The sequence below is a fragment of the Coregonus lavaretus genome (assembly GCF_964263955.1).
Source record: "Coregonus lavaretus genome assembly, chromosome: 37".
NCBI lineage: Eukaryota > Metazoa > Chordata > Actinopteri > Salmoniformes > Salmonidae > Coregonus > Coregonus lavaretus.
In genome coordinates, this window is record NC_140024.1 from 5,301,974 (window position 1) to 5,329,503 (window position 27,530).

At 40.5% G+C, this 27,530-nt stretch overlaps 1 protein-coding gene across 1 annotated transcript; it reads left to right on the plus strand.

Annotated features, from left to right (window-relative positions):
• The first annotated feature begins 2,309 nt into the window (after positions 1 to 2,309).
• LOC311111552 (uncharacterized protein) lies at positions 2,310 to 25,958 on the plus strand. Its single transcript, XM_084154304.1, has 4 exons — positions 2,310 to 2,471; positions 8,549 to 9,412; positions 23,884 to 24,057; positions 24,200 to 25,958. The coding sequence occupies exons 2-4, from the start codon at positions 8,572 to 8,574 to the stop codon at positions 24,319 to 24,321; spliced, it is 1,137 nt and encodes a 378-aa protein (XP_084010430.1). The 5' UTR covers positions 2,310 to 2,471; positions 8,549 to 8,571; the 3' UTR covers positions 24,322 to 25,958.
• Positions 25,959 to 27,530: the final 1,572 nt, after the last annotated feature.

Sequence of the window (27,530 nt, forward strand, 5' to 3'; positions counted from 1 at the left end):
CATACATTTTCAAATAAAGCTCTGCTTTGAGAAAGATCGAATGATATTGTTTAATCTTTATCTTACCTTATGGCCTGCACACTGCTTGCGAAGCTGTCGAGGGCACGTTTGATAAAGACAGCATCGATGTCCTTATTCTGTAGCTTCTGGTACGGTGGGCTGGTCAAATGAACCCAATGAACCCGTCCGGATGGCTTCAAAACATTCTATGAGGTCGTCTCGATTCTCGTAGACAGTGTTCACGACTCTGCTGTTGCTAACCTCATCGTTGTGGCGGCGGACAGCTAGCCTGTATCCCTCATCCAGTTGAGTGGCAATATTCACTCTCACCAAAGCAGAAAATCTCAAACAGCTATCAATGTGGGTCTTTGACAGCTCATTTTTCTTAATCTTTTCTGAAAGATGGTGCATGTCGGTTACACCAGTCGCTGTCCAAGCGTTGCTGTCTGCCGTTCATGGTTACGTTACGTTACGTATGACGAAAGCGCGTAAGTGCAAGCCCTCAGACACCCATAGAGAATGTATTGAAAGCTCAGAAATTTGAAAAAAATATATTTTACATTAGAGGCTATGAGAGACTTCTGGGCGATTTTCAACCTGACTGAAATCGCCCCAAAACGGGCGGGGACATTTGAAGCACGACTTTAGCCTGATTGGACATTTAGTGGCTGGCAGATCAGACGTGAACACTGAACTACTGTTGCCATGATATAATTGATTAGAAAAAAAATCCCTTCCTTTTCCCGTTTGGCAGTGCGTCGCCCATATCGCCCTATTGAACACACCGCCCATGCTCCCACAGTTGATTTCTTCAAACCAAGCTGCTTACCTATTGCAGATTCAGTCTTCCCAGCCTGGTGCAGGTCTACAATTTTGTTTCTGGTGTCCTTTGACAGCTCTTTGGTCTTGGCCATAGTGGAGTTTGGAGTGTGACTGTTTGAGGTTGTGGACAGGTGTCTTTTATACTGATAACAAGTTCAAACAGGTGCCATTAATACAGGTAACGAGTGGAGGACAGAGGAGCCTCTTAAAAAATAAGTTACAGGTCTGTGAGAGCCAGAAATCTTGCTTGTTTGTAGGTGACCAAATACTTATTTTCCACCATAATTTGCAAATAAATTCATAAAAAATCCTACAATATGATTTTCTGGATTTTTTTTCTCATTTTGTCTGTCATAGTTGACGTGTACCTATGATGAAAATTACAGGCCTCTCTCATCTTTTTAAGTGGGAGAACTTGCACAATTGGTGGCTGACTAAATACTTTTTTCCCCCACTGTATGCATGCACCACCTTTCCGTTATGAATTCTTTTGAATTTTTTTAAACAAGTAATTTTTTTCATTTCACTTCACCAATTTTGACTATTTTGTGTATGTCCATTACATGAAATCCAAATAAAAATCCATTTAAATTACAGGTTGTAATGCAACAAAATAGGAAAAACGCGAAGGGGGATGAATACTTTTGCAAGGCACTGTAGTTATAAGGTTGGGAACCTATCTGCTCTAGCTAAAGCCACCTTCGTAAAATTGCTAGGTGGCAAACAACAACAACAAAACATTTTTTAAACAGGACAAATCTGAGGGGGCACGTGCCCCTGTGCCCCCTATGGGCATGACGCCTCTGAACACAGTCCGACCTCCCACACACCGCATTTAGTCTATGTGTTTCAAGTGCCACTTCTCATTGTCTCCTTTACTTACAAACTGTCAGACGCTAGGTTCTATTTGCTCAGTTAGCAGAGGCCTACTGTATGTTCCACCACATTCCTCCCTGAATAGAATGACAACAAGAATACCAGGTTGTGAAGTACAGAACCTGTAACGACACAAGAATAGCCCCACGCCAATTTTTGCCAGATATAAACCAGAGACAACGCACGGATGAAAGCTGTACTGCCCTTTTGTTGCCGTGACGACAGCAGCCATTCCACAATCACAAGGGAGGAATGTTCCGAGGACTCGGGGGCAGATGCTCCGCCCAAAGGGGGAATTCAGGTGCTGTATACCTGGAAACCGAACCGAAATGAAATAAACTGATGTGTAGTGTACACCATACACAAAAAAATATATATGCACGCATGACTGTAAGTCGCTTTGGATAAAAGCGTCTGCTAAATGTCATATTATATTATATTATTATATTATATATATTATATATTATACATCTCAGGAACACAGAAGATAACCCATAAAACCATGATACGTCTAAAAAACCTTAGTTACCCTATATCCAGTGCCATGTTACCATTTAGGGATTAGCTGAATGTCAGGGTGTGTTTGTGTCAGGTGTAAAATCAGGTAGAACAGGTTCCTGGTTGTTCTGATCTGAATACCCTGCACTGCACTGCCCTCCCCCTTCCCTGGCCTATTGTTCCCTCTCTCTCATACGCTGGCTGTTTCGCTGAGAGATCTCACTGCCTTCCGCACACCTGTTAGCTGTAACCACCTGACCGAGCACCAGAAAAAGGTAAGTGGCGGTGGTGATTTTAGTAATGTGGAGCTATTTCACAATTTCTTCTGTATGGGAGATGTGTGGTAGACGTTGAATTTTGTGACACTTATATGTGTTTGGTATTTTTGTAAGGTTACAGACTTGCCAGAAGTTTGATTAGTTCAATGATAACGCCACAAAACGAATGAGGAAAATCCATCCGATTGTAAATGTCATAGCACTTTCAAATTAAACAGAATTATCATATTGGGGTGTTGGGGGTTCAAGTTGTTCTTAGTAGTTGTCCACCAGTCAGGCAAACCAATATACAGTTGAAGTTGGAAGTTTACATAAACTTAGGTTGGAGTCATTAAAACTCGTTTTTCAACCACTCCACTAATTTCTTGTTAACAAACTATAGTTTTGGCAATTCGGTTAGGACACCTACTTTGTGCATGACACAACTAATTTTTCCAACAATTGTTTACAGACAGATTATTTCACTTATAATTCACTGTATCACAATTCCAGTGGGTCAGAAGTTTACATACACAAAGTTGACTGTGCCTTTAAATAGCTTGGAAAATTCCAGAAAATGATGTCATGGCTTTAGAAGCTTATGATAGGCTAATTGAAATCATTTGAGTCAATTGGATGTGTACCTGTGGAAGTATTTCAAGGCCTACCTTCTAACTCGGTGACTCTTTGCTTGACATCATGGGAAAATCAAAAGAAATCAGCCAAGACCTCAGAAAAAAAATTGTAGACCTCCACAAGTCTGGTTCATCCTTGGGAGCAATTTCCAAACGCCTGAAGGTACCACATTCATCTGTACAAACAATAGTACGCAAGTATAAACACCATGGGACCACGCAGCCGTCATACCGCTTAGGAAGGAGACACATTTTATCTCCTAGAGATGAACGTACTTTGGTGCGAAAAGTGCAAATCAATCCCAGAACAACAGCAAGGGACCTTGTTTATTTTTATTTCACCTTTATTTAACCAGGTAGGCCAGTTGAGAACAAGTTCTTATTTACAACTGCGACCTGGCCAAGATAAAGCAAAGCAGTGCGATAAAAACAACAACAACACAGAGTTACATATGGAATAAACAAAACGTACAGTCAATAACACAATAGAAAATATATATACAGTGTGTGCAAATATAGTAAGTTATGGAGGTAAGACAATCAATAGGCCATAGTGCAAAATAATTACAATTTAGTATTAACACTGGAGTGATAGATGTGCAGAAGATGATGTGCAAATAGAGATACTGGGGTACAAATGAGCAAAATAAATAACAATGTAAATAACAATATGGGGATGAGGTAGTTGGGTGGGCTAATTACAGTTGGGCTGTGTACAGGTGCAGTGATCGGTAAGCTGCTCTGACAACTGATGCTTAAAGTTAGTGAGGGAGGTAAGTGTCTCCAGCTTCAGAGATTTTTGCAGTTCGTTCCAGTCATTTGCAGCAGAGAACTGGAAGGAATGGCGGCCAAAGGAGGTGTTGGCTTTAGGGATGACCAGTGAGATATACCTGCTGGAACGCATACTACGGGTGGGTGTTGCTATGGTGACCAATGATCTAAGATAAGGCGGGGATTTGCCTAGAAGTGATTTATAGATGACCTGGAGCCAGTGGGTTTGGCGACAAATATGTAGTGAGGGCCAGCCAACGAGAGCGTACAGGTCACAATGGTGGGTAGTATATGGGGCTTCGGTGACGAAACGCATGGCACTGTGATAGACTACATCCAATTTGCTGAGTAGAGTGTTGGAAGCTATTTTGTAAATGACATCGCCGAAGTCAAGGATCGGTAGGATAGTCCGTTTTACGAGGGCATGTTTATCAGCATGAGTGAAGGAGGCTTTGTTGCGAAATAGGAAGCCTATTCTAGATTTAACTTTGGATTGGAGATGCTTAATGTGACTCTGGAAGGAGAGTTTACGGTATTTGTAGTTGTCCACATGTCTAAGTCAGACCCGCCGAGAGTAGTGATTCTAGTCGGGCGGGCGGGTGCAAGCAGCGTTCAATTGAAGAGCATGCATTTAGTTTTACTAGCGTTTAAGAGCAGTTGGAGGCCACGGAAGGAGTGTTGTATGGCATTGAAGCTCGTTTGGAGGTTTGTTAACACAGTGTCCAATGAAGGGCCAGATGCATACCAAATGGTGTCGTCTGCGTAGAGGTGGATCTGAGAATCACCAGCAGCAAAAGCGACATCATTGATATACACAGAGAATAGAGTCGGCCCGAGAATTGAACCCTGTGGCACCCCATAGAGACTGCCAGAGGTCCAGACAACAGGCCCTCCGATTTGACACATTGAACTCTATCTGAGAAGTAGTTGGTGAACCAGGCGAGGCATTCATTTGAGAAACCAAGGCTATTTAGTCTGCCAATAAGAATGCGGTGATTGACAACGTCAAAAGCCTTGGCCAGGTCGATGAAGACAGCTGCACAGTACTGTCTTTTATCGATCGCGATTGTTATATCGTTAAGATGCTGAAGGAAACAGGTACAAAAGTATCTATATCCACAGTAAAACAAGTCCTATATCGACATAACCTGAAAGGACAAAGATCATACTTTTTGGAGAAATGTCCTCTGGTCTGATGAAACAAAAATAGAACTGTTTGGCCATAATGACCATCTTTATGTTTGGAGGAAAAAGGTGTGACTTGCAAGCCGAAGAACACCATCCCAACCGTGAAGCACGGGGTGGCAGCATCATGCTGTGGGGGCGCTTTGCTGCAGGAGGGACTGGTGCACTTCACAAAATAGATGGCATCATGAGGAAGGAAAATTATGTGGATATATTGAAGCAACATCTCAAGACATCAGTCAGGAAGTTAAAGCTTGGTCGCAAATGGTCTTCCAAATGGACAATGAGCCCAAACATACTTCCAAAGTTGTGGCAAAATGGCTTAAGGACAACAAAGTCAAGGTATTGGAGTGGCCATCACAAAGCCCTGACCTCAATCCTAAAGAAAACTTGTGGGCAGAACTGAAAAAGTGTGTGCGAGCAAGGAGGCCTACAAACCTGACTCAGTTACACCAGCCCTGTCAGGAGGAATGGGCCAAAATTCACCAACTTATTGTGGGAAGCTTGTGGAAGGCTACCCGAAATGTTTGACCCAAATTAAATAATTTAAAGGCAATGCTACCAAATACTAATTGAGTGTATGTAAACTTCTGACCCAGTGGGAATGTGATGAAATAAATAAAAGTTGAAATAAATCATTATCTCTACAATTATTCTGACATTTCACATTCTTAAAATAAAGTGGTGATCCTAACTGACCTATTACAGGGAATTTTTACTAGGAATAAATGTCAGGAATTGTGAAAAACTAGGTTTAAATGTATTTGGCTAAGGTGTATGTACACTTCCGACTTCAACTGTACATGTGTCATCTCATCCAGACTACTATTTTATCAATGCAGATTCAGGTAATTGTTAAGTGTTCATGGGTTTTTTGCTTAATTTTCTGAAGGGACTCAAATGGTGTTAACCCAACTTTATTTTTACCAAACCAAACATGTAAAGTTTGAAGAGCACACAAACCTAACACAAAGATACTCAGAGTGATTGAAGGAGGATAACATTTCGCCAAATGGTTCGTCTACAATGACTGAGTTAATCATGACACTTTCTCCATGCTTAAATTTAAATAAAATAAATAAAGTAAGATGAGTAGTCCCAACATTCAGATATGTTCTTTTATTTCAATCATGCTATCAAAACCTATTCAACCCTTGGCCTATTGGATATTTCTGAAGGGGAAATGCTAGGCAGACATTCATGTGTGCTTTGACAATGCTGCTGAATGCATATTTAGTATGCCAACAGGCAATATTGCTGTTCATCACAGACTCAACTAAAGTACATGGGAGTCTCCCCATAGTTACACCCTGAATGATTATTGCATTGGCATTCATTTACTCTATTGTCCCCAAAACTGAGATGCCAGACTCCTATAATACAAGTTCTGGGAGATTTGATTTGAAAAACATGGCGAGTTTGCTTCTATTCAGGGGAAATAATTTTCCTCCTGACCCTGAAATTGAGGTCAAAGCCAAATTGATAGCGTCAACACTTTATCTCCTGGATTGGTATGAATAGATTATAATTCTATTAAAAGATAACGATAGAGTCAAATCAGCCAACCACCCAGAGAGAGCTTGCTTTTTTGGAGTATAGGGTGAGCATTTGTTTCAGAACATGGGGAATATGAAATACCAAATGGGAGCCTTGGGAATTCATAAAGTCTTATCTGGCCTTAATCAATTGAACTATTAAATTGTTGGTTACTGGTTGCCTAAGAAAAATGATGTACAGTACAGTGCATTCGGAAAGTATTCAGACCCCTTGACTTTTTCAAAATTTTGTTAAGTTACAGCCTTATTCTAAAATTGATAAAATTACTTTTTTTTCCACATCAATCTACACACAATACACCATAATGACAAAGCGAAAACAGGTTTTCAAAACTTTTGCTAATGTATTAAAAATAAAAGACAGAAATACCTTATGTGCATAAGTATTCAGACCCTTTGCTATGAGAATAGAAATTGAGCTCAGGTGCATCCTGTTTCCATTGATCATCCTTGAGATGTTTCTACAACTTGATTGGAGTCCACCTGTGGTAAATTCAATTGATTGGACATGATTTGGAAAGGCACACAAGTGTCTATATAAGGTCCTACAGTTGACAGTGCATGTCAGAACAAAAACCAAGCCATGAGGTCGAAGGAATTGTCCGTAGCGTTCCGAGACAGGATTGCGTCGAGAAACAGATCTGGGGAAGGGTACCAAAAAATGTCTGCAACATTGAAGGTCCCCAAGAACACAGTGGCCTTCATCATTCTTAAATTGAAAAAGTTTGGAATCACCAAGACTCTTCCTAGAGCTGCCTGCCCGGCCATACTGAGCAATCGGGGGAGAAGGGCCTTAGTCAGGGAGGTGACCAAGAACCCGATGGTCACTCTGACAGAGCTCCAGAGTTCCTCTGTGGAGATGGGAGAATCTTCCATAAGGACAAACATCCCTGCAGCACTCCAACAATCAGGCCTTTATGGTAGAGTGGCCAGACGGAAACCACTCCTCAGTAAAAGGCACATGACAGCCCCTTGGAGTTTGCCAAAAGTCACCTAAAGGACTCAGACCATGAGAAACAAGATTCTGTGGCCTGATGAAACAAGATGTAACTCTTTGGCCTGAATGCCAAGCGTCACGTCTGGAAGAAACCTGGCACCATCCCTACGGTGAAGCATGGTGGTGGCAGAATCATGCTGTGGGTATGTTTTTCAGCAGCAGGAACTGAGAGAATAGTCAGGATCGAGGGAAAGATGAACGGCGCAAAGTACAGAGAGATCCTTGATGAAAATTTGCTCCAGAGCGCTAAGGACCTCAGACTGGGACGAAGGTTCACCTTCCAACAGCACAACGACCCTAAGCACACAGCCAAGACAACGCAGGAGTGGCTTCGTGACAAGTCTCTGAATGTCCTTGAGTGGCCCAGCCAGAGCCCGGACTTGAACCTGATCTAACATCTCTGGAGAGACCTGAAAATAACTGTACAGCGACGCTCCCCATCCAACCTGACAGAGCTTTAGAGGATCTGCAGAGAATAAAGGGAGAAACTCCCCAAATACAGGTGTGCAAAGCTTGTAGCGTCATACCCAAGAAGACTGGAGGCTATAATCGCTGCCAAAGGTGCATCAACAAAGTACTGAGTAAATGGTCGGAATACTTATGTAAATTTGATATTTCCGTTTTTTATTTTTAATACATTTGCAAAAAAAAATAAAAAAAACTGTTTTTGCTTTGTCATTATGGGGTATTGTGTGTAGATTGATGAGGGGGAAAATAAATGTAATCCATTTTAGAATAAGGCTGTAACGAAACAAAATATGGAAAAGGTCAAGGGGTCTGAATACTTTCCAAATGTACTGTATATTCTCTACTTATAATCAATGGTGGCCTGCACACCATAGGACATTCGAGCCAAAATGGGATAATTAAAAAAACAGATTTGTGGAGAATCAACCTTGACTCAATGTTTCTAACAAAAATATTTTGTTTATGTGTTGATTGTTTCTTCAGAACACGAACGAGAGAGACTGGATATGGACCTTTACGCAATCATCACTGCTGTTTTGCTTCTGCAACTGCAAGGTTTTCATGTGGCCTTGCTCCAGGCACCAACAAACTCTCCAGGACGTATGATTGATCAAAGTTGGCTTCGTCAATTGGTCAAATCCAAGCTCAACAAGACATCACAAGCTCAGTCCAATGACATTGTTGATATGAACCAGGAGGGTACTGAGTCAACAGATGACTCTGCTTGGGGTATCGCATATAGCGCCGTGTCATTTAGTGGGGAACAGGATGACATCCAGGACACAAATGAGACTTCAGGTGGTGTGACGATTGGCACCGCAATGCCACCAGGGTTGCCAGATGCTACAGCAGAAGACTCTGAATCTTCAGCGACCACTGTTGAATCTCCACAAATCACTGTTGCACCAGAACCCCCAGTGAGTGTCGCATTAAACTCAAGCCAAGTTTCCAATGCAACTGGAGAGGACAGTGGATTCCAAACTACCACCACCACTCCAATCACAGAAAACTCAAATGGCTCTAATTCCATGTCCAATGACACTGAATTAAATGAGACAACCACAGCTCCAGACACCAATAGCACACATGAGGCCGGTCCAGATCCTGATGCTGAGAACGGGGTAACCAACAGTACAGAGGACAGCCATAATGTAACGACTGCAGTACCAGAAGTACCAGAGCCATCCAGTGAACCATCCACAGCTTCCCCCACCACAGAGCTCCCCTTGGACTCCCCTGGGACTACAACTGCCAAAATCATCCCACAAACTACAACAACCACAGGTCCCAGCACAACGACATCCATGATGGAAACTGGTGCCGCTTCAGGGAACAACTCTGCGAGAGGTGAGGAGACAGTGTTCCAGTGTTTAAGTATCTGGTACATTCTTTGTCTCAATGGTACTGCTGTGTGCACCTGTAACCTACTTACTTGCTTGGTCAAGGGAGCCTGTAACAACTTTTAGGGAGATACCAAGAGATTAAAAAATGTGTTTGAATTTGGGTGTGTTCACTTCACATATCCATTATGATATTGTTTTAAATGTTTTGGGCGAGGCATTCATGAATGAGTCAGCAACCAGACAAAGACAGAGCAGTCAAAAAGTAACACAATATCCAACAACGCTCAAAGGGAACTTATGTTATATCACCATCGTCTTTTTTACACACAGCTTTCTTACCGGTCTCTCCCTGACCCACATTTGACAGATCTCTTTTTTTTGTTATTGCCAAAGCACAAACTCCCCTTCTTTCACTGGCTGGGTAGGGTTGATTTTCAGACACTATCTGCATGCCCACAGCGAGTGGAGGCTTCCATTACAAACACCTTCTCCAGGGGACAAAAGACCCCTGTGTTAGCCTGGCTACAGGAAGGAGGGGGTCAGTAGCTGAGGTTCATTGCTGCAGTGCAGGGCGTGAGAGTACTACTCTCCAGTTTCTAACATACTAAACAAGGGTTTATTTGAGTGGGTGATTGGTGACATTCATTAAAGGAGAATATCCCCAATTTTGACAGGTTATAAATGATTTACGAGTAGTTCCTCTTGTAATTCTAATTAAATTGCACACATGATTTGCCAGGTACATTCATGAATTTGAATATGTAGTAACTACTTCTGTCAACCTTGACTTTAAATACTTGGAAATGTGTGCCGAAAAACAGTGTTACCATTGGGAAAGACCTCATCGTACATTTCAGCCGGTGATTTGTTTAGACTGTGGCATGTTTGACCTGTTGGTTTACCTCATTTGCAGGTTTACAGATTTTCCATGGTTAGTACAGCATGCTAGTTATGCATCGCAGTCTATGTATGCAATGTTTATTAATCTATTGACAACACATACTGGCTAATTACCTTTTTTTTAGGGAACATGGAGAGAAAAGGTGTGGAGTTTCACACAACCATGTCACATAAAAGTAGACAATATCTGGACCTAGATCCTATTTTCTCTATTCATGGTTTGCACCTCCGTCACTTGGTAGCATTACGCCATTGTTACACTGAAAATAAAAGCTTCCTGGAGGATCCTTTAGGGGTTCTTCAAATTGAAACTGTGGGGTAACCCCTATAAGTTATTCGAAGAACCCTTTAAAACGACTCTGGCATGTTGATGTTGATGTCCTCTGTAGGTTATGAATAGCCAGAATGATTTTGCAATGCATGGTGATCAAACAGGTTTCCTATTATATTCAGCAGAGGTGTAGTCTGTGAATACAACAAAAACATATAATTATACAGATGATTAACAAAACATGCACACAACAGTATTCATACCTTGGTTTTTGTGGTAAATGTGAATGAAAAAAACGATTCACTTTTGACAAAGGTTTTCATACACATACAGTTGAAGTCGGAATTTTACATACACTTAGGTTGGAATCATTAAAACTTGTTTTTCAATCACTCCACAAATTTTTTGTTAACAAACTATAGTTTTGGCAAGTTGGTTAGGACATCTACTTTGTGAATGACACAAGTACTTTTTCCAACAATTGTTTACAGACAGATTATTTCACTTATAATTCACTGTATCACAATTCCAGTGGGTCAGAAGTTTACATACACTAAGTTGACTGTGCCTTTAAACAGCTTGGAAAATTCTAGAAAATTATGTAATGGCATTAGAAGCTTCTGATAGGCTAATTGACATCATTTCAGTCAATTGGAGGTGTACCTGTGGATGTATTTCAAAGCCTACCTTCTAACTCAGTGCCTCTTTGCTTGACATCATGGGAAAATCAAAATAAATCAGCAAAGACCTCAGAAAAAAATTGTAGACCTCCACAAGTCTGGTTCATCCTTGGGAGCAATTTCCAAACGCCTGAAGTTACCATGTTCATCTGTACAAACAATAGTACGCAAGTATAAACACCATGGGACCACACAGCCGTCATACCGCTTAGGAAGGAGACACATTCTGTCTCCTAGAGATGAACGTACTTTGGTGCGAAAAGTGCAAATCAATCCCAGAACAACAGCAAAGGACTTTGTGAAGATGCTGGAGGAAACAGGTACAAAAGTATCTATATCCACAGTAAAACAAGTCCTATATCAATATAACCTGACAGGCCACTCAGCAAGGAAGAAGCCACTTCTCCAAAACTGCCATAAAAAAGCCAGACTACGGTTTGCAACTGCACATGGGGACAAAGATCGTACTTTTTGGAGAAATGTCCTCTGGTCTGATGAAACAAAAATAGAACTGTTTGGCCATAATGACCATCGTTATGTTTGGAGGAAAAAGGGGGCTACTTGCAAGCCGAAGAACACCATCCCAACCGTGAAGCACGGGGGTGGCAGCACCATGCTGTGGGGGTGCTTTGCTGCAGGAGGGACTGGTGCACTTCACAAAATAGATGGCATCATGAGGAAGGAAAATGATGTGGATATATTGAAGCAACATCTCAAGACATCAGTCAGGAAGTTAAAGCTTGGTCGCAAATGGGTCTTCCAAATGGACAATGACCCCAAGCATACTTCCAAAGTTGTGGCAAAATGGCTTAAGGACAACAAAGTCAAGGTATTGGAGTGGCCATCACAAAGCCCTGACCTCAATCCTATAGAACATTTGTGGGCAGAACTGAAAAAGTGTGTGCGAGCAAGGAGGCCTACAAACCTGACTCAGTTACACCAGCTCTGTCAGGAGGAATGGGCCAAAATTCACCCAACTTATTGTGGGAAGCTTGTGGAAGGCTAGCTGAAACGTTTGACCCAAGTTAAACAATTTAAAGGCAATGCTACCAAATACTAATTGAGTGTATGTACACTTCTGACCCTGTCACGTTCGTTGTATAAAGGATCGGACCAAGGTGCAGCGTGGTATGCGTACATGTTTAATTATTTAAATAAACACTTGACAAAATAACAAAAGCAACTGAACGTGAAGTTCTAAACGCTAACAGCAACAAGCCTAAACAGAATCAGAAACAAGATCCCACAACTAAAGGTAGGCAAAATGGCTGCCTAAGTATGATCCCCAATCAGAGACAACGATGGACAGCTGCCTCTGATTGGGAACCACACCCGGCCAACATAGATATAGAATAAACTAGATTCTATCCAAATCACACCCTGACCTAACCAAACAGAGAATACAGGTGATCTCTAATGTCAGGGCGTGACAGACCCAGTGGGAATGTGATGAAAGAAATAAAAGCTGAAATAAATCAATCATTCTCTCTACTATTATTCTGACATTTCACATTCTTAAAATAAAGTGGTGATCCTAACTGACCTAAAACAGGGAATGTTTACTAGGATTAAATGTCAGGAATTGTGAAAAACTGAGTTTAAATGTATTTGGCTAAGGTGTATGTAAACTTCTGACTTACCTGTACCTTGTCCATAATGTAGAGGGCTCTGGGATCGTCATTGGAGAAGTAAGGGAGGAGGAAGATGGCAGCTGTGACAGAGTCCTATAAGGTTTTAGAGAAACCCTTAATTTAAATTAACTGTAGATGAGACATGTGATCTGCATAACATTATGATGCAAACCACTACTAATTGTACATACAAAGACACACAAATAACTGAGCAGTTCAGGCATCTGCGCACAATGCAGCTATATTTTTAACATATTCTTATCTCTTTGTTGATTGATATCCATTGAATTGTGTCCATTTTCTGTCTTAGAAGGAATTGTAAAAAGGGACAAAGTGTCAAACAACAGCCATTTGAACAAATATGAAAGATAGATGGTATAATCATAAAACAATATCAATTTAGATCATACAAGAGAGAAACCTTACCTTAAATTGAGATCTTTCAATTTTTCAGTTAAATGCCTGCACCTGCTGTCATCTCAAATTCAAAACCCAAATGTTTCAGTTGGGAAGTTAGGTTCCTGCAAGAACCCCCAAGAACTAAAAAGGTTCCTCGATGAACCCCACCTCCTATATGGTTCTTGGCATTTTTCAGTGCCAAGAAACCTAAGGTTCTTCAATGAACTTTGAGGATCTTAGAAGAACCCTTTGACGAACCCCACATTTTTAGAGTGTACATTCATTCTAAAGACACCTCAGCCACAGTAGCCCCCAAAACTCTAGTGGTGACCAGTCATTCCAAACGGTGACTAATGACTGTTTCGTCTAAATCAGTGGTTCTCAACTGGTTTTGCCTGGGGATCAAAATTGACAATGACAATTGAGTCACGACCCAATATTATGGACTGTTGATGATTACATTTTGTAATGCTGTATTGCAGCTGCCTTCTTGGGCAGTCTTCACTTGCAAAATAGACTGTCTCAATGGGCTATTATTATGGTATTAAAGAAAGTCATTACACAGACATATTAACTGAAAAAACATTTATTATCAATTCAAGAGAATACACCATTTAATTAGGTGACCAGTTCAGGAGTGGGGTGTAATAAATGATCAGACTCAGAACATGACATCAAAACCAGTCAATGAACAGTAATAATATGCCATTTAGCAGATGCTTTTATCCAAAGCGACTTACAGTCATGCGTGCATACATTTTTGTGTATGGGTGGTCGCAGGGATCGAACCCACTACCTTGGTGTTACAAGCGCTGTGCTCTACCAGCTGAGCTACAGAGGACCACAGTAACACATCACATACAATTGTTTAAAATAGAAAAAACAACAATCATTAGGATTTTGTAATCATCAATTACCATGTGAATAGTTTCACAACCTTGAAAAGTTTTTTTAAAGGTGTAAGTTTTTAACCAGTTCAATAAAATGTAATATGAATGTCAAAATTAATTACCAATAATAATTACCAATATTAAAGCTGATCTCTCCCTAAAAAAATAAAAATAAATAATAATAATTAACATACTGAACAATAACTCATTTACCTGTTTATTTATGTTGTGTGTGTGTGTGTGTGTGTGTGTGTGTGTGTGTGTGTGTGTGTGTGTGGCCTATCAGTGGGTAAACTGGGTGTGTTTCTTCAGTTTGATAAGTTTATTGAAGTCTGGGGTGATGGTTGACAGGGCAACTCGGAGGTCATGCTGGCTGTCCAGTTTGTCTCTGCTTTTAGTTTTCAGCATGGCCACTGTAGAGAAGCCACTTTCACACAGATAGGTAGTGCTGAACCGTAGCATGATTCTGATTGCATGACAGGCGAGAGCAAGATACTCTCCCGCTACACCAGAACTGTGGCAGTGTCATTTCCGGGAAGCGCAGATCAAATGACAACTCCACCAGCTGATCCTCTTCGTTGCTTGGCAACATGACGCTTCCCATCTCCACTCGAAAGGGGTCCGGTATCCATCGAAGTTTTATTATTCGAGACGTGTCTGACATAGACCATTAGAATTGCATGGTTAGCCACACCTGTGGATTCATCAAGCTGCTGTGCGTAATATTTGCACTGATGCGCTCTGATATCTGGTGCGTTATGTCCTCAAACATGTCATGGATTCTCCTCCTCATGGTGTCATTGGATAGGGGTATGGTTTTAAGTTTGTTGGCGACTGACTCTCCCAAGATTTAAGTGCACAAATCAATCGCAGCAAGGAGTATGTGATCCTCTGTGCTGATGTGGGCTTTTTTGCACTTAGCAATGCGCTAGGCCACAAGGTATGATGGGCGAATCTTCAATGAATCTTGTGAGGCCTCTAGATATTGACTTTTTTTTTTTTTTAAGTCAGCTGTCTTATCTTTGTGGCTTGGATTCTTGGTGTCCAGGTGTCTTTTCATTTTGGAGGGTTTCATGCTCTCATTAGCTAAAAGCTCGTTGCATAGGACGCACAGCGGTCTACACTCACCCTGTCTGTCTTCTGTATATGTAAAACCATATTTAAAGTCGGGGGTCATATTTTCTCTTCTTGACAGGGACAGGGTTGTCTGCCTTGTTGTTGAAATTGGAAGCAGCAGTATATGAAGAGGGAGTTTAAAAAAATTATCCATGATTTTACTCTGACAGCTAGCCTACATGAGTTAATGACAGCTAACTATCTACATGTGCAATGCCTGCAGAACACATCTGCATTGTTAGCTGTCAATCAAGCTAGCTGTCAGAAGAATATCTGTATTATCTGATTGGACGTGTCACATTTAAAACAAAACAATGTTGCAGAATGACATTTTTATTGGATCAGTGTGTGTGTGTGTGGGGCAAGAACATTATTGTATTGGTCAGTGAGTGTGCAGCGCGAAAAACCTCTGAGTCCGAACGTAGCTAGCCATTTCATCACTGCAGACGCGCTACAGGTGTAAAGTCAGCAGCAATAAGCGGTGCGGCGGTATCCTTTCAAAATAAACGTTTAGGTGCGGCTGTTACTTTTCAAAATAATATATATATATATATAGTCCAGTGACCCCTTAAAATCCTCCCGGGACCCCCCAGTTGACAATCACTAGTCTAAATTACACTACATTCTTTGAAAAAAAGGTGGTATCTAGAACCTAAAAGGGTTCTTTGGCTGTCCCCATAGGATAACCCCTTGAAGAACCCCATTTGGTTCCATGTATAACCCTTTTGGGTTCCATGTGTAACCCTTTTGGGTTCCATGTAAAACCCTTTCCACAGAGGGTTCTACATGGAACCCAAAAGGGTTCTACCTGGAACCAAAAAGGGTTCTACCTGGAACCAAAAAGGGTTCTACCTGGAACCAAAAAGGGTTCTTTTTTCTAAGAGTGTATAGTGGCCCGGAAATACGACTACATTGCGTAACAGTTGGCAAATAATTAGTAGGAAACAACTTTGCCATTATTATGATGTCGTCAAATTTGTCCTTCAATGTACACAGAGGGCTAATGTCAACAGTATGCATGTCAGTCTTTCTTGGCTCGAAGTAGAGGAGAGATTGACTGCATCAATTCTTGTTTTTGTGAGAATTATTATTGTGTTAAATTCCAAATTGTCTGTATAATCAACTTACATATAGCTCTGACAGGCATACTTACTCCACCAGGGGTCTATTCACAGTCCCCAAATCCAGAACGAATTCAAGGCAACACACAGTATTATATAGAGACATGATCACATGGAATTCCCTTCCATCTCAACATTTGCTTAAAAAATATATATATATACAACACCTCAAAGCACAAAGTGTTCTTATTTTTTTCTTATTTTCTTATTTCATAATTGTGTAGTTCAGTCCTTGAGCTGTTCTTGTCTATTGATGTTCTGTATTATGTCATGTTTTGTGTGGACCCCAGGAAGAGATAATGGGGATCCTAATAAAATACCAACAAATACCAAATACCAAATTTACTTTAGACAGATGGCAAAGTTGCCATTAGCTAGCAGTTCGTAAAAAATACCTAGCAATTCTAGAGTTATCTAGCTAAAATCCGATGCTCTCCCCTCAATCTTAGCTAGCTAGCTAACGTAATACTACATCTAATGTTAATCTGACGACATCACAATGATGACAAAAGGTTTTCCTACTAATTATTTGCCTCCTTTAGAAATGGCAATGTATTTCCAAGCCACTATAATGCACTTCTTCATCAGTGCCAATTGACAATGCATTGAGTGGAACGTTCAGTCGGGAGTCAGGCTTAAACGTTCAAAACAATATTGTGATGAAATGTGTAAGCCAGGAATATGAATACCCAACTTTATGCTAATGTGAATGCAGGGTGTGCTCCATTTTATCAAATAAAAAGTGTTGTGAGAAAATAGAAAGGCAAGTGAGGTTAACAAGCTTGGTCTTCAGATAAGGAGATGTCAGGGAAGTAAACATTTGAATTTCCAAATGTGATGACCGAGATTATGAAAGCTTATTTGAAGAGGGGAAATTGCTGTTCATAGTAAACATGTTGTTAATCTTATTAGCAAATTGACTAGTCTGGTACTTTTCATTTGGTTGTATAAAGTTGTATCAAAACTGCCTTGGAATAGTTAGATCTCATCTTCGCATACCACAAACCACATTACATTGCATTCGGAAAGTATTCAGACCCCTTGACTTTTCCACATTTTGTTACATTACAACCTTATTCTACAATGGATTTAATAGTTTTTTTTTCTACACACAATACCCCAAAATGAAAAAAAGGAAATATCACATTTACAGTGGCTTGCGAAACTATTCACTCCCCTTAGCATTTTTCCTATTATGTTGCCTTACAACCTGGAATTAAAATAGATTTTTGGGGGGTTTGTATATAATAATAATATAATAGTTATAATATAATGTATCATTTGATTTACACAACATGCCTACCACTTTGAAGATGCAAAATATTTTTTCTTGTGAAACAAACAGGAAATAAGACAAAAAAACTGAAAACTTGAGCGTGCATAACTATTCACCCCCCCAAAGTCAATACTTTGTAGAGCCACCTTTTGCAGCAATTACAGCTGCAAGTCTCTTGGGGTATGTCTCTATAAACTTGGCACATCTAGCCACTGGGAATTTTGCCCATTCTTCAAGGCAAAACTGCTCCAGCTCCTTCAAGTTGGATGGGTTCCGCTGGTGTACAGCAATCTTTAAGTCATACCACAGATTCTCAATTGGATTGAGGTCTGGGCGTTGACTAGGCCATTCCAAGACATTTAAATGTTTCCCCTTAAACCACTCGAGTGTTGCTTTTTGGCGAACACCAAACGTGTTAGCTTATTTTTTTCTTTAAGCAATTGCTTTTTTCTGGCCACTCTTCCGTAAAGCCCAGCTCTGTGGAGTGTACGGCTTAAAGTGGTCCTATGGACAGATACTCTAATCTCCGCTGTGGAGCTTTTCAGCTCCTTCAGGGTTATCTTTGGTCTCTTTGTGGCCTCTCTGATTAATGCCGTCCTTGCCTGGTCCGTGAGTTTTGGTGGGCGGCCCTCTCTTGGCAGGTTTGTTGTGGTGCCAAATTCTTTCCATTTTTTAATAATGGTGGGATGTTCAAAGTTTCAGATATTTTTTTATAACCCAACCCTGATCTGTACTTCTCCACAACTTTGTCCCTGACCTGTTTGGAGAGCTCCTTGGTCTTCATGGTGCCGCTTGCTTGGTGGTGCCCCTTGCTTAGTGATGTTGCAGACTCTGGGGCCTTTCAGAACAGGTGTATATATACGGAGATCATGTGACAGATCATGTGACACTTGCACACAGGTGGACTTTATTTAACTAATTATGTGACTTCTGAAGGTGATTGGTTGCACCAGATCTTATTTAGGGGCTTCATAGCAAAGGGGGTGAATACATATGCATCACTTTTCCGTTATTTATTTTTTAGAATTCTTTGAAACAAGTTATTTTATTCATTTCACTTCAGCAATTTTGACTATTTTGTGTATGTCCATTACATGAAATCCAAATAAAAATCCATTTAAATTACAGGTTGTAATGCAACAAAATAGGAAAAACGCGAAGGGGGATGAATACTTTTTTAAGGCACTGTACATAAGTATTCAGACCCTTTACTCAGTACTTTGTTGAAGCACCTTTGCCAGCGATTACAGCCTCGAGTCTTCTTGGGTATGACGCTACAAGCTTGGCACACCTGTATTTGGGGAGTTTCTCCCATTCTTCTCTGCAGATCCTCTCAAGCTCTGTCAGGTTGGATGGGGAGCGTCGCTGCACAGCTATTTTCAGGTCTCTCCAGTGATGTTCGATTGGGTTCAAGTCCAGGCTCTGGCTGGGCCACTCAAGGACATTCAGAGAATCTTCCCGAAGCCACTCCTGTGTTGTCTTGGCTGTGTGCTTAGGATCGTTGTCCTGTTGGAAGGTGAACCTTCACCCCAGTCTGAGGTCCTGAGCTCTATGGAGTAAGTTTTCATCAAGGATGTCTCTGTACTTTGCTCTGTTCATCTTTCCCTCGATCCTGACTAGTCTCCCAGTCCCTGCCGCTGAAAAACATCCCCACAGCATGATGCTGCCACCACCATGCTTCACCGTAGGGATGGGCCAGGTTTCCTCCAGACGTGACGCTTGGCATTCAGGCCAAAGAGTTAAATCTTGGTTTCATCAGACCAGAGAATCTTGTTTCTCATGGTCTGAGAGTCTTTAGGTGCCTTTTGACAAACTCCAAGCGAGCTGTCATGTGCCTTTTACTGAGGAGTGGCTTCTGTTTGGCCACTCTACCATAAATACCTGATTGGGGGAGTGCTGCAGAGATGGTTGTCCTTCTGGAAGGCTCTCCCATCTCCACAGAGGAACTCTGGAGCTCTGTCAGAGTGACCATCGGGTTCCTGGTCACCTCCCTGACCAAGGCCCTCAGTTTGGCCGGGTGGCCAGCTCTAGGAAGAGTCTTGATGGTTCCAAACTTCTTCCATTTAAGAATGATGGAGGCCACTGTGTTCTTGGGGACCTTCAATGCTGCAGGACAATTCCTTCGACCTCATGGTTTGGTTTTGGTTCTGACATGCACTGTCAACTGTGGGATCTTATATAGACACTTGTGTGCCTTTCCAAATCATGTCCAATCAATTGAATTTACCACAGGTGGACTCCAATCAAGTTGTAGTAACATCTCAAGGATGATCAATGGAAACAGGATTTACCTGAGCTCAATTTCGATTATCATAGCAAAGGGTCTGAATAGTTATGTATATAAGGTATTTCTGTTTTTTATTTTTAATAGATTGGTAAACATTTCTAAAAACCTGTTTTCACTTTGTCATTACGGGGTATTGTGTGTAGGTTGATGAGGATTTTTATTTATTTAATACATTTTAGAATAAGGCTGTAATGTAACAAAATGTGGAAAAAGTCAAGGGTTCTGAATACTTTCCGAATGCAGTCTATGCCCAAGGAGACAGTGGTTTTATGGTAATCAGGTTTCCAAGGGTAACACAAACAATCCATAGTCCTCTTTGCTTTATCTTTTTGTTGCATTTTTATCAAAAAAAGTTTAAGAAATAATGAGTACAACCTGGATGCTGGATCCAAGGCATAAGGAAAGTATTTATCCTCACTGAATTGAAACAATACATTAGCAGAACTAACACATCCTGTAACTGCATTTCAGCCATAATGCTTTTCCTCTTACAGGGGTTGGTTAATGTAATTCAATCAGGGATTCAGGGAGAGCATAATTTAATAAATCATGTTGGTAAAATGTTTTACATACAGTGCCTTCAGAAAGTATTCACACCCCTTGACTTTTTACACATTTTGTTATGTTAAAAAGTGGGATAAAAATGTATTTAATTGTCCATTTTGTCAACGATCCACACCCAATACACTGTAATGTCATAGTGGAAGAGACATTTGAAGATTATATATTTTTTAAATGCTAAATTAAACACTAATTCATCCTCCTGATTCAATACATATTAGAATCACCTTTGGGAGCAATGACAGCTGGATTGTACAATATTTGCCCATTTATTCTTTAAATAATTCTCCAAGCTCTGTCAAGTTGATTGTTGATCATTGCTAGACTGCCATTTTCAAGTCTTGCCATAGATTGTCAAGCCAATTTAAGTCAAAACTGTAACTAGGCCACTCAGATAAATTATATGTCGTCTTGGTAAGCAACTCAAGTGTATATTTGGCCTTGTGTTTTAGGTTATTATCCTGCTGAAAGGTGAATTTGTCAATTTATTCCATTTATTTTTTATCCTAAATAACTCCCTAGTCCTTGTCGATGACAAGCATACCCATAACATGATGCAGCCACCACCATGCTTGAAAATATGAAGAGTGGTACCCAGTGATGTGTTATGTTGGATTTGCCCCAAACATAATGCTTTGTATTCAGGACAAAAGTTCATTTCTTTACCACATTTTTTGCAGTATTACTTTAGTGCCTTATTGCAAATAGGATGCATGTTTTGGAATATTTGTATTCTGTACAGGCTTCCTTCTTTTCACTTTGTCGTTTAGGTTTGTATTGTGGAGTAACTACACTGAACAAAAATATAAATGCAAAATGCAACAATTTCTTAGTTACGCTTGCCATAACAAAGAGGTTGAATATTGACTCAAGACATTTCAGCTTTTCATTTTAATTAATTTGTTTAAAAAAATCTAAAAACAAAATTCCACTTTTACGTTATGGGGAATTGTGTGTAGATCACTGACACAAAATCTAAATTTAATCCATTTTAAATTCAGGCTGTAACAGAACAAAATGTGGAAAAAGTCAAGAAGGGGTGTGAATACTTTCTGAAGGCACTGTATCACTTGCGTGGTAATTTCACAAATGACATGAAACGACAATGAAATACTGATACACTTTACACTTTTCATTTGACTGACATTGTTAATTATTAGTTTCACTAATTGCAATAAAACCTGTTATTTTCACACATGGTAATTTACTGATTGTGGTAGCGTAATTACATGGCTGGGAAATATTACTGTCTATTGAGTTGAGACTACTCATGTAAAAGGGTGCTTGCTCTATATGCTTCTGTACATTTATTTTTAAACACACATTTTGCCCTCAATTATAGGAAGAATGGTCCTTTGTTTGGTAGATGTAGATGTACTGTACAGTGGGGGAAAAAAGTATTTAGTCAGCCACCAATTGTGAAAGTTCTCCCACTTAAAAAGATGAGAGAGGCCTGTAATTTTCATCATAGGTACACGCCAACTATGACAGACAAAATGAGGAAAAAAAATCCAGAAAATCACATTGTAGGATTTTTTATGAATTTATTTGCAAATTATGGTGGAAAATAAGTATTTGGTCAAAAACAAAAGTTTCTCAATACTTTGTTATATACCCTTTGTTGGCAATGACACAGGTCAAACGTTTTCTGTAAGTCTTCACAAGGTTTGGCCCATTCCTCCATGCAGATCTCCTCTAGAGCAGTGATGTTTTGGGGCTGTCGCTGGGCAACACAGACTTTCAACTCCCTCCAAATATCTTCTATGGGGTTGAGATCTGGAGACTGGCTAGGCCACTCCAGGACCTTGAAATGCTTCTTACGAAGCCACTCCTTTGTTGCCCGGGCGGTGTGTTTGGGATCATTGTCATTCTGAAAGACCCAGCCACGTTTCATCTTCAATGCCCTTGCTGATGGAAGGAGGTTTTCACTCAAAATCTCACGATACATGGCCCCATTCATTCTTTCCTTTACACGGATCAGTCGTCCTGGTCCCTTTGCAGAAAAACAGCCCCAAAGCATGATGTTTCCACCCCCATGCTTCACAGTAGGTATGGTGTTCTTTGGATGCAACTCAGCATTCTTTGTCCTCCAAACACGACGAGTTGAGTTTTTACCAAAAAGTTACATTTTGGTTTCATCTGACCATATGACATTCTCCCAATCCTCTTCTGGATCATCCAAATGCACTCTAGCAAACTTCAGACGGGCCTGGACATGTACTGGCTTAAGCAGGGGGACACGTCTGGCACTGCAGGATTTGAGTCCCTGGCGGCGCAGTGTGTTACTGATGGTAGGCTTTGTTACTTTGGTCCCAGCTCTCTGCAGGTCATTCACTAGGTCCCCCCGTGTGGTTCTGGGATTTTTGCTCACAGTTCTTGTGATCAATTTGACCCCACAGGGTGAGATCTTGCGTGGAGCCCCAGATCGAGGGAGATTATCAGTGTTCTTGTATGTCTTCCATTTCCTAATAATTGCTCCCACAGTTGATTTCTTCAAACCAAGCTGCTTACCTATTGCAGATTCAGTCTTCCCAGCCTGGTGCAGGCCTACAATTTGGTTTCTGGTGTCCTTTGACAGCTCTTTGGTCTTGGCCATAGTGGAGTTTGGAGTGTGACTGTTTGAGGTTGTGGACAGGTGTCTTTTATACTGATAACAAGTTCAAACAGGTGCCATTAATACAGGTAACGAGTGGAGGACAGAGGAGCCTCTTAAAGAAGAAGTTACAGGTCTGTGAGAGCCAGAAATCTTGCTTGTTTGTAGGTGACCAAATACTTATTTTCCACCATAATTTGCAAATAAATTAATTAAAAATCCTACAATGTGATTTTCTGGATTTTTTTCTTCTCAATTTGTCTGTCATAGTTGACGTGTACCTATGATGAAAATTACAGGCCTCTCTCATCTTTTTAAGTGGGAGAACTTGCACAATTGGTGGCTGACTAAATACTTTTTTCCCCCACTGTATATGGTTTTTAGATGTTCAATAACTCTCAACAACATTTCAACTTACTGTCCACTAACCCTAACCTTAATTCTTACCCTAACCCTTATTCTAAACCTATCCCTAACTCTAACCGTAACCTTAGGAAGGATTTGCTTATCAACAGATACTTTGTTGATAGTATGACCATCTGTAGATAATCTATATGGTACTGTCCAAATAAAGTGTGACCGGAAGATATTTTTCAATACATAAATATATAAACCCAGACATTTATTGCACCATATATTAGAATTGCACCTATATTAGAATTGCACCAATATTAGAATGTTGTATTTGCAATGTATTTACCTCCTCTTTTTCATGTATTTTTTGTGATACATTTATTTTTGTTTTCAAAGGCTTGGCCTCAGATGCAGTGCAGAACAAGAAGAGGAGTGAGGCATGGGGTGCCATCCTGGGCACAGGAGTGGCAGTGTGCTTCGTGGCGATGGTGGTCTATGTCATCCTGAGAAGGAGAGGCCGACGGGATTTCACACACAGGAAGCTTGTTGAGGAATTCCCCTCAGACTCAGGTAAGCAGTTCCCTTGGAGATATTTCCCTTTTAGGATTTCCTGGCATATTTTCTATCTGATAGGACTGAATACATTATAGGAAAGTACCTGTTATCATAAATCGGCCATGTAAAATTTCACATCTCTGTTTCTCACTCCTAGTTCTACGACTGGACAACAGTGAGCCTTTGGACTTGAAATATGATGGTTCAGCTTACTACAATCCTGGACTCCAAATGGACAACATCCAAATGGCCAACTTTCCACGAGGACATCAAAATTGAAAAGGACTCCAAGACTAACCTTAAACACTTTAAAGACGACTTTCATATACAAAATAATTATTGAGACACGACATACGCATTAACGTGCATAAATCTCTATAGCAGAATGTTAAATCATGGATTTACTGCACCCTAATGCATTGGTTATGTGGGCTTAGAGCCAAATTAGGGGTGTACTTTTTTGTAAACTTCGGGAATTTGGAAATGTGTTAGTATTAATTATTATTTTGGAAAATTAGAATTATATGTTTACACACAAAATTACACTGGTTTCGAGGGAAAGTTTTGAAATTTGCCGGAAATATTCCCATTCTTTGTTACCCCTAGAACGAATACCAACTCTACGTAATTTAGACGTCCACATAGTTCTTGCATTGATCTCAAGTTTGGATTCTAGACACTTCAATACAGTCTATTATAGAAGTAGCAAAAGCCAAAATTAAGACTTGATCGTCTGCTATATTTCCAAGATGGTTTGACAAAGGGAACAAAAAATGTCTTAGACATGAAGACCTGCACTCAAATAAGGTTATTTCTGTACCTTATTCTAAATTACAATTAAGCCACAGGTCAACTCAATATAAACATTAACATACTGTAGCATCAATTTTTTTAATCAACCCAAATTATAAGTTATTATTATACTGTACCTCTGTTTATTACATCCTCACTCAAGGCGCTTATATGTAAAGAGCAATTGCCACTTCCATTATCTTTAATGGCTGACTAGTAAAGCCAGGACAAGGAAATGGTCCAATTCACGCACTTATCAAGAGAACATCCCTGGTACTCACTAAACACAAATGCTTGGTTTGTAAATTATGTCTGAGGGTTGGAGTGTGCCCTTCTCTATCCGTAAATAAAATAAAAATGGTTTGCTTAATATAAGGAATATGAAATTATTGAAACTTTGGGAGGGATCCAGGGCCGGCCCACTCATTAGGCAGGATAAGGCAGCAGCCTATGACGGCAGATTAACAAGGGCGGCATTTTCTGAGTTAAACTGACCAAGACGCACCTCCAACAACACATACAACCTTATATATACACTGAAAAAAAATATAAACGCAACAATTAAACGATTTTACTGAGTTACAGTTCATATAAGGAAATCAGTCAATTGAAATAAATAAATTAGGCCCTAATCTATGGATTTCACATGACTGAGCAGGGGTGCAGCCAATCAGAATGAGTTTTTCCCCACAAAAGGTCTTTATTACAGAAATACTCCTCAGTTTCATAAATTGTCCGGGTGGCTGGTCTCAGATGATCACGCAGGTGAAGAAGCCAGATGTGGAGGTCCTGGGCTGGTGTGGTTACACGTGGTCTGCGGTTGTACTGCCAAATTCTCTAACATGACGTTGGAGGTGGAGGTGGCTTATGGTAGAGAAATGAACATTCAATTCTCTGGCAACAGCTCTGGTGGACATTCCTGTAGTCAGCATGCCAATTGCACGCTCCCTCAAAACTTGAGACATCTGTGGATTTGTGTTGTGTGACAAAACTGCACGTTTTACAGTTGCAGTTTATTGTCCCCAGCACAAGGTGCACCTGTGTAATGATCATGCTGTTTAATCAGCTTCTTGATATGCCACACCTCTCAAAATTGGTGAGAAATAAGCTTTTTGTGCATATGGAAAATGTCTGGGATCTTTTATTTCAGCTCATGAAACATGGGACCAACACTTTACATGTTGCGTTTATATTTTTGTTCATTTCTACCCTAAAACAATTACAATTTCTCTCAACCAGTGCCGCCCTGTGATAAGCAGTGCCCACTTTGTCAAAGGCAGGGGCACAAAATATTTAACTTTTCCATTCCCAGTGCACCTCTCCAGGGTGCTGTTGGAGAGATGCATTGCTGCTGCGCTCCACCAACGTTCCGTCCAAAGAATAATCGAACATAAATCATGTAACAGATATAGCCTATGGTAGAAAGAGGATGTTGCCTTTTCTGTAGCCTACAGGCTGGAGATAAAATGTATGACAATGTAATGAGACAGACAATTTTTACATCATGCAGGGTTGTAATAATATATATAATATATAATATAATATATATATTATATATTGTCATATCAAGTAGCCTAACCTAAATGTATTTTCTTTGGTGCAGTCTGGACCAGCCTTGATTTCCACATCAATGGATGTTGGTTTTTGTTCTGGTCCAGACCAAATCTGAACCAATCATAGACGTCTATGTTTGGTTCAGACTTTGTCCGGTATGGACCAGCCTTGATTTGGCCCAAACATAGACGTCTATAAATTACGTCTTTTCAACTTTCATTCAGGACTGAAAATGAACCTGAATTCAGTGTTCTTCAACGTCATTTTGCTTACTGGGACTATTCTAGTTTTGTCTTGCCTAGGGTGGTAGAACAGCCAGGACCGGGCCTGGAGGGAGCTTAGATCATCCCTCCAAACAGAATCTTCCAGATCCTTGATATCTTTCGTCTGCACTCATGGAAGCACACAAATCTTTCATTTTAGGCAAACAATATATGCTTTTGCTCATGGGTGTGGGAAGGTGTGCCCCTTTATGTCCACTGACGTAATTTCTTGATAATATTTCTGTCCATTTAGGGGACTGCTTTGGCTTAAGAGCATCCCTAGGGGCAAAAGTTCTGTATAGCTTCTTAAACATAATTGGCTGAACGAGCAGCGAAGGACAGTTGTAATAGGTTTGAATGTGTGCTCCAGATCCACAGTGATCCAGCTCGTGGATCTCGATGAAATACAGAGGAATGGCAAGCATGCCATTACTCTCTAACTGCAATTTGGGTCAGTCCTGATAGAGCTGAGAGATTAGAGAGGATCGGTGGCAAAATGGGGCATATGGTGTGCGAGGTGCAGCTGCTATCACAGAGGGTGTTCAGGAAGCGACCCCCCCCCCCCTCCCCCCACCCCCCACCCAACCTGCTCAGTTGATTTTGATAAAGAGAAAACTATCCTCTTAAAGAAAAAATGCTTCATGGCAGTTTATTACATCTCCTTCTCAAAAGGGGGCGCCATAGCATAAGTAATACTATAATACTGCTAGTGCATAAGATATTTGGTTTGGCAGCTGCTTACCTGCTGCTTGCAGTTCTGTAGGGGCTCTATTCAATCAGCGTTACAGATTCTGTGATAGAAATGTTAAGGTAATTTCCAATTGAGCCGACATATGCAGAATTGACCGTAAATGCAGTCTCCGCTGTAAAGCTGAACTT

Coding starts and splice junctions, on each gene's coding strand:
- LOC311111552 (XM_084154304.1), top strand. CDS start 8,572: ATGGACCTTTACGCAATCATCACTGCTGTTTTGCTTCTGCAACTGCAA. Junction 9,413..23,883: donor AGGGAACAACTCTGCGAGAG/GTGAGGAGACAG, acceptor TTGTTTTCAAAG/GCTTGGCCTCAGATGCAGTG. Junction 24,058..24,199: donor GGAATTCCCCTCAGACTCAG/GTAAGCAGTTCC, acceptor TCTCACTCCTAG/TTCTACGACTGGACAACAGT.